The 12,795-nt window shown below is 36.1% G+C and overlaps 1 protein-coding gene across 4 annotated transcripts in view; it reads left to right on the forward strand.

The window, feature by feature from the left end:
- The first annotated feature begins 503 nt into the window (after nt 1–503).
- The window catches only part of PALLD (palladin, cytoskeletal associated protein), a 187,558-nt gene continuing 175,266 nt past the window's right edge, over nt 504–12,795 (forward strand). Inside the window, exons 1-3 of one of the 4 annotated variants that reach the window (XM_046940708.1) lie at nt 504–669; nt 2,075–2,163; nt 3,724–4,752. In XM_046940708.1, the coding sequence (XP_046796664.1) occupies nt 3,725–4,752 (1,028 nt within the window). In that variant the 5' untranslated portion in view covers nt 504–669; nt 2,075–2,163; nt 3,724. Of the gene's footprint in view, nt 670–2,074; nt 2,164–3,702; nt 4,753–12,795 lie in introns of all 4 variants that reach the window. The other 3 variants (XM_040699532.2, XM_040699531.2, XM_040699530.2) reach the window with 3 other exon arrangements.

The following is a 12,795-nucleotide window of genomic DNA, read 5'->3' on the forward strand; positions in this document are numbered from 1 at the left end:
AATTATCTATTGTTACAAAAAGATATCACCGATTCCACTAATAAAAGCTATTTCTTTTTGTTTTCATGGAAGCTTTAAAGGCATACAAGAAAGTATTAGTTTTCAAATACTTTTCATAGAAAAAGTAAATTCTTCAATGATTGTAAAAAAAAAAGTAATTTTCTTATAAAGAAATGGTTAAGACAAAATGATGTAGAAAAATTATTTTTCCACAATTACTTTTTGCACACTGTTTTCTACTCCCTGTAGAGGCAGACACTCCAACATTGAGCAAAAATCACATCCTAAAATTCAGAATAATAGTTTAAAGCAGCCTTTACTGTGTTCATTTAAATATTCATTTAAATGATTAAGTTCTCTGAATTTCTAAGTAGTAAGTGCACAGAACTTTGTGTCACTTCCAGGCATAACGTTGCTTCTGCTGGAATTCCAGATAGTGGCAGCCTGCTGAAACATGAGTTCAGCTACCAAATATAGATGAGTGGGGTAAGAATTACATAGTCACACAGGACAGATGTAACGCACAAGCCACAGTCTTCTCAATGCTTACTGGGGACCAAGCAATCTTCGGAGAATAGCTGGAGCCTGCTTAGATAAAGAAGGAGGAAAACACCGTTACCTGCTACTGGTTATACTTGAGACTCCTCATATTGGCCTGTTCATCATAAGGTCTGTTTTGTATTTTATGCCAAATCTAATTTAGTGTACTTTGGGGACTAAATGTGCAGGTTTTCAAAATCCAGAAATTAAACATGTACTTTCTCTTTTCTTTCTTTCTTTTTTTTCTTTTTTTTTTTTTTAATTAAATAATCTTATTAGATACATTTATTTTTTAATATTACTCTATTGAACAGATTGGCTTTGGGTTGCATTTTTTTAGGTAATTACTTTTCATTGCACAGTACCCCTAAATTCAGGATGCTTGTATTTGTCTTGAATGAGGCTTTTGCTTTTCTGTTTTCCCCTATTTTGTTATTTATCTCTTGAATTTCTTAATTCGATAAATTATTTCCACTTTTTTTTCTGAGATGGTTATGATCTAGTATGCTTTGAGTCAGCTATTTACCATATTGCCTCTTACAGCATCTGCATTATTTTGTGAAGAAATATTTAAATGGCGTGATATTAAACTGTGTGTTTACTTGTGAGCAATTTTAAAATACAGAGCAGATAGGTGTACATATACAGTTCATATTTAATAATGCTGGAGCTGTAGTTAAACAGTCTGATCTGCATGCAACATTGTGTTTTATGTTTGTTTATGTCTTTAAATGATATAGTATATGGCTTCACACATTACCTAATGAGTAATGATGATGAAAACTGTTATAAATATTCTGTAGTGTAACTTGGAGAAGATAGAAATAGCATTAGGTATTTCTAATCATCATCTTATATGCAACTTGATAGGGTTCATGATATCACCTCCAGTTTGCTGCAATTACAAGTCACTCTAAAAGAATAGCAGGTTAATATATTATAATTTGAATGACAAAAAATCTTTATACTGGAAGCGTTCATTCACTTATCTGAAGCAATACATTTAAATCTATTTTTGGCACCAGAATTTCCTCACCGAGAACACTAATCAGCACTGAAAATTGCCAATAATGAGCACATTTAAATCTATCAAGTTTATCTAACTATTCAGCTATAGATTGATTTACCTGAATTTGAACATTGAGCAATGGTAATTATTACATATGTAGCTAATATTTATATTCATTAGAAAAATGAATGAAAATACAGCAAGACTGAGTATTAGGAAATATTATATATTCATTTCAATCATTGTGTCAGAATAGCTAGTAATGGGTGAATTTTTCCATTGGCCTGTAACCCATGGAAACAACGGTGCAAATTGGAAGTCTGAGTTTATCTGAATACATAACATATCACTTTGAGTTGGAAGCATGCCAGGAAGCAGTATGAATTAGATTTAAATAGAGATATCATTTAAACACAGATATTTACAACAACAAATTATCCAAAAAGAAAACTAGTATATTTGTTCATTTCAATGAGATGTTTTAAAATCTAACCAAGGTCTCCAGATTTAACCCTTTGTTTGCAGGCATCCATTAAGCTTATGCCTGAACAGCTGAGCCTCTAGACCAACTGCATTCTTGGCTTCTGAGATTCATTCTTTCAAGCTGGTGTATGGTAATCAAGTGTACTGTATATCCTTTTTTAGATTATGTTAACAATGGATTGGCATGGTTGCTAAATTTCTTGCCCTGTGAACACAGATAAAAAAGAAGAAAGATGTAATCCCATCAAAGAGGATACCATCAAAGAAGGCGCCTGTCAACATATTCTATAAAAACACATTTCAAATCCTAAAACACTTTGGTTTGCTTGTACTTCTCTTTTATGCATTGAATTGTAATGTGTTGGCAAGACAAGTAGAGATATCAAGAGATGCATATGCCAGGCCAAGAATTCCAATAATCCATCAGTCAGTTAATGAATACATGCCGGGTCAGCCCCAGGGAAGTGACTAAAGGTTACTGGAGCTTGCACAAGCTGATGTAAAATATATCTGAGTGCAGCTCATGACTGCCAAGCCACCTGTATTTTGCTGAAGAGATGCTTTAGAACATTAGAAGGAAAGAAATGTTTATATGAAAATCTTGTGTAGAATTAATCTCACCTAAATCATCGTCAGAAGAGAATTGTCAAGGATAATTAAAAATATTGATGTTCGACTTAATTAAATAGCTTGCAGATGAAACAGTTATTTTTAAGATCAGATCTTCCACAATCTAGTCACCAGTAGGACACATAAATTTCAGTAAGTGGGATTTCATGCAGACCTTTGCCTTGAGAACAGAGTTTTCTCTGCTGTCCCATTTCTGCTGGCTTTACAGAAGCAGGCAACACTCATCTGCATCCTGAAATTATGAGAAAGACTGAAGATACTTCTGTATTTCATGAAACTAGTGCAGAATATACCTTATATGCTCATGTGTGATAGGACGATATATGGGTTGTGAAATAGGTTTCATATTTCACTGTATTTCACATATTTCACTCACTGCTGTGCTCTTAGCATGTGATAGTTTGATATCCTACTTAAGTGTTTAGAAAAGAGATACCATATTTTAATAAAACCTAGCACATTTAAAAACAATAATACAAGAAGTATAATAGTATTAAACACATTGTCAATATTAATAAAATTGATAACTTGGAAATTCTGATCCAAACATCCTGAGCATTTGTACATGTGTACATTCCTATAATGGTTTCAACTAGAATAGTGCTTTCTCTTAGAATCTGATGGATAGCAATGCCCTGTGAGAGAGAAAATGAAATAATAATAAAATGTAAGTTATCATAACTAAACACTGAATAAGTATAATGGCATTATTGTGATAGAATAAATCGCTCAGACTGGACCAGCAGAACTGAGCTTGTGCTAATGTACGGAGGAAGGATGCCTTCAGAGTCCTGAAGGAAGACAAATGAGAAAAAATACTCCTAAGAACACTCATTTCTGTGTGGAAAATTTGTAGTTCTGCCTTGTTTGGAATTTTGAAATCCAAATGAAGGTTTACAGCAAGCATTACACACACAACTAGGTTTCTGCTCTTTTCCTAATTCTGAGTCTAGTTTATAGGCTCCAGAATATAGCAGACTTCTTTTTTATTGACAATTTCTGTTGTGTTGTTTTTTTGTTTGTTTTTTGGTTTGTTAAAGAACTGAGTTTGTGTCTTCTAGCATGCAAGACAGAAGCTGTGGCCAGTCATTGCCTCTTTCTTTAATGCAGAAGGAGACCTACTGTGCAGAGAGGGGCATCAAAAAGGGACATCCTAAAAAAATGTCAGAAGCTTCGTCACGCCATGACTTTTTCTATGGTTCCCTATCCGGCATACAGAATGGAGAATTTTCAAATGAACTTTCTGCCTTCCTTACCCAGGAGGAGATATGTAAGAGCCTTGACATAGCTCGGGAATCAATTGCCAATTCCATGAAGGAGGATCAGAATATAGCACCGGAGTTGACTCATTTCAATACTTCTAGTGCTTCAGAGCATGCTTCTTTTCAGGATGCCAAACTTCATGAGCAAGATGCTTTACAGAGGTCTCAAGCAAGTAGTCTGACTTCATGTTCAGCAAGTCACATTCCTCCAGTGAATCAGAAAGAACAATTCAGCTCACCTAAAATGGCAAGCGGTTTTGTCACAGTCTCCAGGAAGCAAGAAAGCACCTCACCATTGCTAGCTGCTAGTCCCAGCTTTATTAGAAGCCTGAAACATTCAGGAAAGCGTGCTTCAGGTGTGCCCACCACGAAGTCTGAGTCAGCATCCCAGGGAGAAGTTCCTTTCAGGAACAAGCTGTGTGACAAAGCTGCCACATTCATTGAGGAACTGTCATCTATATTTAGAGAGGCAGCAAAGACAAGGGGCCGAAGTCCTGATGGGGACTCTTCTCCAGACAGTGGATACCTGTCACCGAAAAAGAAACAATCAACTCTAAGTACCTCAAAGAACAAAGACTTTAACAAGCCACATCAAGAGACTGAGCCTGGGCCAAAATTATCTGGCGTTGATTTCAATGGAGAGCCCTGTTCTGAAAAGGAGAGCATCACACAGAGTGAAATGGTTCTTTGCCACCCTTTCATCAATGCAGAAGACAATCAGTCTTCACCACCTCAGTTCACTCAAAAGCTCCGGAGTCAGGAAGTTGCTGAAGGAAACAAAGTATTACTGGAGTGCAGAGTTGCTGGCAACCCAGTCCCTGATGTCAGGTAAGTATATAACTTCAGCAAAGTCTCTGGATTTTGTCTTCTAAATGCAGAAGATACCTGAGAAAAAGTCTCAGTGGACTTGCTTGGAAGTAATTAGTAACATAAGAACAGTATATTCATCAGTTCATAAGCACCTAAAATAAGAGATTCAGACCTCTTTGGATCTCTAGAGCGTTTCATTGCTTGGGAAATAAGATTCTACTCGATTCAAGAGTCACGTGGCAAAGTTAGAAAGCAAAGTGGCTCTAACAGCAGTCTTTGTGACTTACGTCCTTAATGTAAGTGACAGAATTCACCATTTCCCCCTGAAGACTACGTATCAGTCTTAGAGATACATTTCTATTATCAATTAATTGGAATGGTGCTAAGTTTCATACCAATGGAATTTGGAGTCTTTACGACAAGAAAACGTGAGATTTGCTAAATCTAGCCAAATATCATTTTTTTTGTGAGGCATTTCCAAAAGATGTTAAGATGGTCCCCATTTCAAAATTCCTTTTGATACTTTGCAGTGAAGTTTATGTGCACATGGTTCTGTTTGATAACAAAACTCAAAAATCATTGCTATATTCATTTTATTATTATTTTTAGATTCTTTGTTAGTGTGTGTTTATAACAGTTTGAAAAGCTATCTCTGCAGTAGCAGTGGGGGCTTGAGTAACTCATAATATTTCCTGTTGTCTTGCTTTCCTTCTACAGCTGATAGAAATTAACTTTAAAACCATCACTGTGCAGGATCTATTTGTCACTTTACAGCTCTGAGCCTTAACGCTGAATATGATTGCTTAACACACACAGGTAGATTATATGTCTAGTTTCATAATCTGTCATGACCTATTTTGTATTAAAATCATACGAGCATTAGATAGTCCCTTTGATGGAAAGGGAAAGTTGTTTAAAAAAATCCTGTTTGGACAGGACAGAATTTGTAGTTCCTCGTTCAGAACTTTTGTTGTATTATTTTGAATGTAGTTTTTCAAAATTTTTCAACATTTCCTTAAAGGAACTTAGCAATCACTTTCCTGTAACACTTGTTTGAATTCCTTCATACCATTTGCTGAGTTGTCTTTCAACACTTTGAAATTAACAACATTTTGTACAAAGTTACCTCAGATTGCCTGCAATGAACAGTTATCATTTTGATTTTTGTCAGCAAGTTATTAAAAGTACAGCTTTGAAAAGTCAAGTTATACCTCTGTATGCTTATATACGCTTTCATTCCAAGGCAATAGAGGTGAAGAGTTTTTCTTTCAGAAAATAACTTTAAAGACTCCTTTGACTACTGAAAACAACAACCTTTTCTTTATCTGAATCTTCACTGAAAACATGTCCTAAACAGACTAAATATTGGTAAACTGAACTTTTTGCAGTCAAGAGATCACTTATATATCACCAAGTGTTTTTCATTGTTACGGTCTACAAAGTGGAAAAAGTTGTACCTCAACACTTTGGTTATGTTCTTAAGCTAAAAGCCTTGATCGTCCTACAGTCTGAAGTCAGTTGATCTAAACAAAGCAAAACAGTGCATCTAAGTACACTAAACAAACACGATGAGCCTTGCAAACAGACCAGGAAACTTGTCAAAAAATATAATTGTAATTCCCATCAAGCAATATTATAGGCATGTCACCTTCCTAATAGTTGTTTGGTATTTTAGTTCTGCTGAGGTTGCAAAAGACTTCCAGATAGATGTTTATTCACCCTCAAGCTGTCATGAAAGGGGAACTGTAGAAGCAGCACAATTAAGAGAAAGGCAGGGGATCCTCCCTCTTGTGTTTTTTTCTTAGATTCTTCTTTCCAGCTCACAAAGACTTTGCAGCCTGCCAGTGGTACTGCTATACACTTTAGAGTAACAGGAGATGTTAGCTTCCAGGGATGCTTTTCTTGTTGCTGGATTAAATAATGTACTCTTACTAATATTTTTGAGTTGTAGAGTAATAGTAATGGACAGAGGTACAACCTCTAAGGAGAAAAGTAATTACTATTAATTAATAGTAAAGAGCTTTTAACCTAATTTACCTGTATATGCATTTGGTATTTAACCTGAACAAGTCATCCTAGATTCTGGCTGCAGTCACTGGAGAGAAACATATCTATTAAAGAGTCGCTTATTTCACCGTATGCTACAATGGCAGTAGAAAGAAGGCAAGTGCTTTAGTCTGAACACTTTGTTATCAGCTGGTAATGCTAATAGATGAGGCAAGTCCCACACATCCTCACTTCCCAATGCTAATAGAAGGCACAGAGAAAAAGAGCTTCTTTGCCAACTCTTACCCACAGGTAAACCAACTAGAAGAAAAACAACTGAATTGTGTTTACTTGCAGGTGATATTTCACCCTGATATATATTTGCATAAGAAGAGCTTAGGTTTTACTTCTAGTATTTGAATCTGAAAAACATCCACACTTCCATAACTTGAACAGCAAACCTATGACATTTCTCACTATGAAAGTCAGAGTTTTAGATATTGGTTATCAAGTCATTAATAAGACTGCTTAAGTCCCATGAGTCAAGACAATACTTTATTACTAGAAAAACACAGTTTCTATTTACTGGAATGTTACAACATGGTTCTGTTATGCTTTAGTACATACATCAGTCTTAGAGAGTTATAAAATGTATTTTGAGAGGTGAAAATGATCTTAGAATGGGCTATAAATAAGCATGGAGGATCTTTACAAGTTACAGAACTACAAAGCAAATCCACTAGACAGAGCATTGTGTCAACAGGCATTTATTTTATTAACACTGCAAAAAGTTCTGGTGCCATTCCAATCTTGTACTCTATTTCCTGCAGTTGATGCAAGAGCAGTTCTGTTGAGAAATGATTAGGAGTTGTTGATTTCTTTTATGAAATGCAGACAGCAGAGTTTATGCGAGTTCGACAGCAACAGTGAAGCTGCAGTTTTGGAAAAGCAAAGACACCGTTGCATTGTTTCGGTATCTTATTGTCTTTATGTTAAACACTTTATGTGAATCTTCTGTGGTATGACTACAGAACAGAACTAAACTAGGTAGTTGTGTGTAAGCTGTGGTGCTTCTTTGCATAAGTATTTTCCAATATTTTTGCATCTGTTTCGAAGACTAAATATCAAGATAGTGACAAGAAATCTAGAAAAAAAAAAGGGGGGGAGGGGATTGGTATTCTTTGTTTTTGAATGGAAACCCTTCTTTTCTGAACCTCACCTCTTGCAGAATCATTAAATGAGAAGGGATTCATGTGTGAGAAGAGTAAGTCATGGGAAACACCACCAAGTTCATAGAATCACAGAATGGTTTGTGTTGGAAGGGACATCAAAGATGATCCAGATTCAACATTCTCCTGCCATGAGCAGGATTGCCACCCACAAATCAGGCTTCCCAGGGCCTCATCCAATGTGAGCTTGAACACTTCCAGGCATGGGGCATTCCACACATTCTCTGGGCAACCTGTTCCAGTGCCTCAGCACCCTCTCAATGAAGAATGTCTTACTTATATCTAATCTAGATTTACCTTTTCTAAGTTTAAAGCCATTATGCCTTGTCCTATCACTATCCAACCCTGATAAAGAGTCTCTCCCAATCTTCCCTGGGTAGGGAAGTACTGGAAATCCACAATGAGGTCTCCCCAGAGATTTCTCCAGGCTGATGAAGCCTAACTCTCAGTCTGTCTTCACATGAGAGGTAGTTCAGCCCTCCGATCATCTTCTTAGCCTCCTCTAGGCCCATTCCAGCAGGTCCATGTCCTTTTGCTGGGGACATCAGAGCTTACAGTGAAGTAGAGGGGGAGAAGCCTCTCCCTCTCTTTCTGGTCATGCCGCTTTTGATGCAGCTTCCTGAGCTGCAAACACACACTGCTGACTTAGATAACAGTACATGGTTCTTAGATCAAGAGTATTTTAAAGTAATCTCATCAATAGGAATATGTGAAAGCCTTGGCTTGTTTCCCTTTTTGAAAACAATAATTTTTGTTCATAGCCTGCAGATATCATCATTGCTGACTTGAAACAAATGCAATTCATTCCAATTTATCAGTTTATAACAAAGCTTCTCGACAGTTTAATACACTTTAATGCTATCTTATTCAGTAACTAATATAACTTTTCAGCAATTATTAATAATTAGCTCACAAATTTGTGAATAGACTTAAAAATGGCATATTTACTATCAGAAAGGAAGAACTGCTTTTCTAACTTGCCACTAAAAATACATTTTCCTTTCGTCTTCATTTCGTTGGGTTCTTAAAGAATTAAATACGGCAACCGAATAAAGCCGCCCTAAGGATTCGCGGTACAGTCAGTAAGATTCCGCACCGTGACTTTGCAATCACGCTCGCTTGGCTGAAGAGGTCGCTCTCACAGCACGGCGAGGCTTCTGACGGCCTGCATTGCTTTTGAGGGCGGAGCAGCGCAAGGAGGCAGCAAAGAGCTCTTTATTACACGCATTTGTAGAAACCTTCGGGCAAAAGGGAAGATACGCCCAGTGGTCAAGACGCTGTGCTAGCCGCGCAGGGGCAGAGCAAATACTTGCTCGTAGCTTGGGTCAGATTAAGTCCTAACTCTAAATCTTGGGGAAAGGAGGGCGTTCTTTCCTATGAAAGATAAGAAAACACAGAAACAAACTTTTTGTGTTGTTTTAGATGCTAGATTATAATTAAACCATATAGACGATACTAGGAACTGAAACAGATACATAGCATCATGCATGCAAGCCATAATTTTATGGTGCACCCTGAATGTCTGCTAAACAGCCAGTGTTGCTGTGGAATAGACGATTCTATTTAAAACGGCTGAGGTGCTGCAGAATGGGTGAATAATGCTTGCTGTCTGTGCTACCTTCAGAAACTTTTCTCTAAGTTTGATTTTTATATCATACGCAAAGATAGGCAAACAAGCGCAGTGAGACAATACTAGCTGATGTTTCTCTCGTGTTTCAGGAATGAAAAAAGTCTAGCTTTCTACAGTGCTGTACTGAGCCATTTCTTTAGAATGAATTTCTGATTTGGAATACCTTTCAGAAAGTATTTGGAATGCAATCAGATGAATTGGACAGATTTGAATATCTGCAGCTTTCCAATGAAATTGTTCAGCGGTGAAAAGTATGTATAAAAAAGATAGTAACTTCTCTTAACAAAAGCTGCTGGATAGATAGAAGGCAGACGTGGATATTAATGTTCTTTCCAAAAAAGAAAAGATGTTGAACAAGCTGAACAGTTCTGTTCTGTGAGTCATAATAGCAGATGTAAAACTTGCTGAACCAGAGATGCAGATAGTGTGTGAGCCATAATCTGTGCATTTGCACATAGCTATAAATCCTGCAGAAAGTAGGCTTCAGTTGTTACGATTCTTCCCAGAAAAGCTAGTTTTGATAACACAACCACTACAAATAATGCTTTTAGAATTCTTTCTCTGGAAGGAAATAACCAGGAGCTATAGTTCCTAAAGCCAGAGTGAAATAACACCTTGCTTAATGGGGACAAGGCAAGCACTGATTAAATGGTTATTTCTCCCAGCAAAGAAATAATTGGCCAACATAATATTCAGTTACTCAGTCAGAATCAAGCACTGGTGGCCATTAGTAACCTACAGCAGAGCAAAAGGCCTTCAAAAGAAACTAGTCATTTACTTCTGAACGTTTAGCTTGCTATTGTTACTGTGCTTTTTTTTTCCAAACCCCATAATATTTATAAATGTCTTTCACCTCTTTTCCTAACTTTCTGGGGGGAGCTGAAGTTTCCAAACTCCTTAACCTATCCAAATTTGAGCTAGAATCCTGCCTTAAACTGCTACCCTTTTTATAAGACCAAGTATAACAAGGGTGTAGAATCTTATTTTAAGCAAAAAGCCATCAAACACAGTATAGAGACCATTTTTACATTAGATGATTTGACCAGAAAGGCCTCTAAAATTCTGAGTTCCTTGGACATTCATGGCTGTATCATACAGAAAGAAAGAAATATCTTATCTCTAAATATCATGGAAGATATCTCATGAGGAGCCTTATCTCTAAATTTCATGGTTTGAGTGACAAAACTTGATCAAAGTAACTTCATTCTACAGAAGCACAAAAATTATACTTAGACAAAAGCACATATAAATAAATTCTTATTGTTGAGTCCCAAAAGAAACCACGTAGTTAGGTTCCACAATCAAATGTATTTCCTCAAAACTCCATGCATAACTTACTAACTCTGCTATCAAAAAATAGATACTTAACGACAGATTTAGTCACTGGTCAGAACAATTTTAACACTATCACATAGTCCAGATTCCTATGAAAGACCTTGCAAAGTACTGAGTAGTTTGAGAAATTGTAGGAAACCTATTCTAAAGAAAGTCTGAAGCGTACACTCTGCCTTTCATGCTGATCCTGATTTCAGGTAGGGAAAATGCATGTTAGAGATAGTATTTAGTTTTATTTCTTAAGCTATTTCAGTGTAAGTTTTGCAGTGGTAATGAAGTATTTGTGCCTTGGTGGGATATACAATTATATTAGTCTTGTAGGAGACTTTAATTATTCTTATTTTTTTCTAGTGAAGTTTGAGTAGTGTATGTATGTGCATTAATAGAATGTTTAACATTGTATTTGACAATACTAAGTACTCTTAATTTGAAAAAGCATGTTTCTTGGGTGTGTTTCTCATGTATTTCTTCAAGTTTTTTAATAGTCATCTTCAGAACTGCTGCTTTTCCTTTTGTAAATCATAAATATACAGCTTAGTGTTTAGAACCACCTATCCAGGTGGTTCAGGTCCTACTTTTCAAATACTTTCAGGTATTTGAAATGCTTAAATTTCAGGTATCTGAATTAATCGGAATGCATTCTTATGTTGTTCAAGTTGGAAACATTAATTTTGATTTCTGAATTTCAGAACATTTAGATAACCAGATATTCTGTGTCACTGAGGTTTTTTGTCTTGGTCTATTGTCTAAAAATATAGAGGACAGTATTTCAACTGAGCATCTCAAGAAGCAGGCTCTTTCCTAGGTGAAGTAACCATTCCAAGTGCAGATTATGGTAACAGGATAATTTGGGAAAGTTTTACAAAACAGGCAGTTTGCTTATCCAAGCATAGCTTATGCTGAGAAGTCCACTGATACTACAAAATCAATGTTAAAGTCTCCAAACTGTGAATGTGTGGGAGTGTTGGGAGGGCAGTATTTGTGGGGATTCCTTCATTTGTTTGGTGGGGTTTTTTTGTAGAGTCCTGAAGGAGGAGCAATAGATCCAGGTTATTTGTATGCTTCATTTATTTTTTTGTCACTATAAAATAGTTTTGACTACACGATATTGCATTTCTTCATGTTTGTTACATGTAGTCTGTGCATCACGAGGCTCTCTTTCCTCAGAGCTCTAGGTTAGGAATTTTGCACAAACATTATGTTTTCTAAAACAAAAATCGCTGAACTCTACACTTTCCTTTTTTTGTTGTTGTTGTTTTTTGTTTTCTATCCCAAAAATAGGGAGACTGTAGCCTGATGGGTGCATGCAGATGAATAACAGGCAATTGTAAAAACAGTGGCATAGTTGTTGAAACTATGCCTGTTCTTTCAAATTGTGTTTAGGAAGAGACTTCCAGCTTAGTTATTTAATAATTTTCTGTTTCTGAATGCCGATGTCTCTGTCTTGATGTATTTCTCATAAAATTACTGAAAGTTTAAAAAGAATCTCAGAAAGAATCTCTCAGTTCATGTCTCACTACAAGAATATAGACCTAAACTTCCTTGCTAATGCTCCATGAATAAATATTAACTAATGTTCATAAGAAGACTCAGAGATTAGAAAAATGTTTTTAAAGTACGATTTAAATTGATACTATACTTGAAGAAAATATGAAAAACTTAAATTATTGAAAACTACTCTTCTAAACTGAGGAATGTGCTCTTATCTGCAGAAAGAATATACATATACGTAGCTTTTGACTTTTATTAACATAGGAATTGAATGAGACCTGGATGAATGACAAAATAAGACAACACTGTATGTCTTCTGAAAACTCTTTCACTGTACTGAATTTGTCCATGTTAAAATGTATTTAGTTTGTCTTGCTTTTTGTGGATGTT

Source organism: Gallus gallus, chromosome 4 (assembly GCF_016699485.2).
Source record: "Gallus gallus isolate bGalGal1 chromosome 4, bGalGal1.mat.broiler.GRCg7b, whole genome shotgun sequence".
Classification (NCBI taxonomy): domain Eukaryota; kingdom Metazoa; phylum Chordata; class Aves; order Galliformes; family Phasianidae; genus Gallus; species Gallus gallus.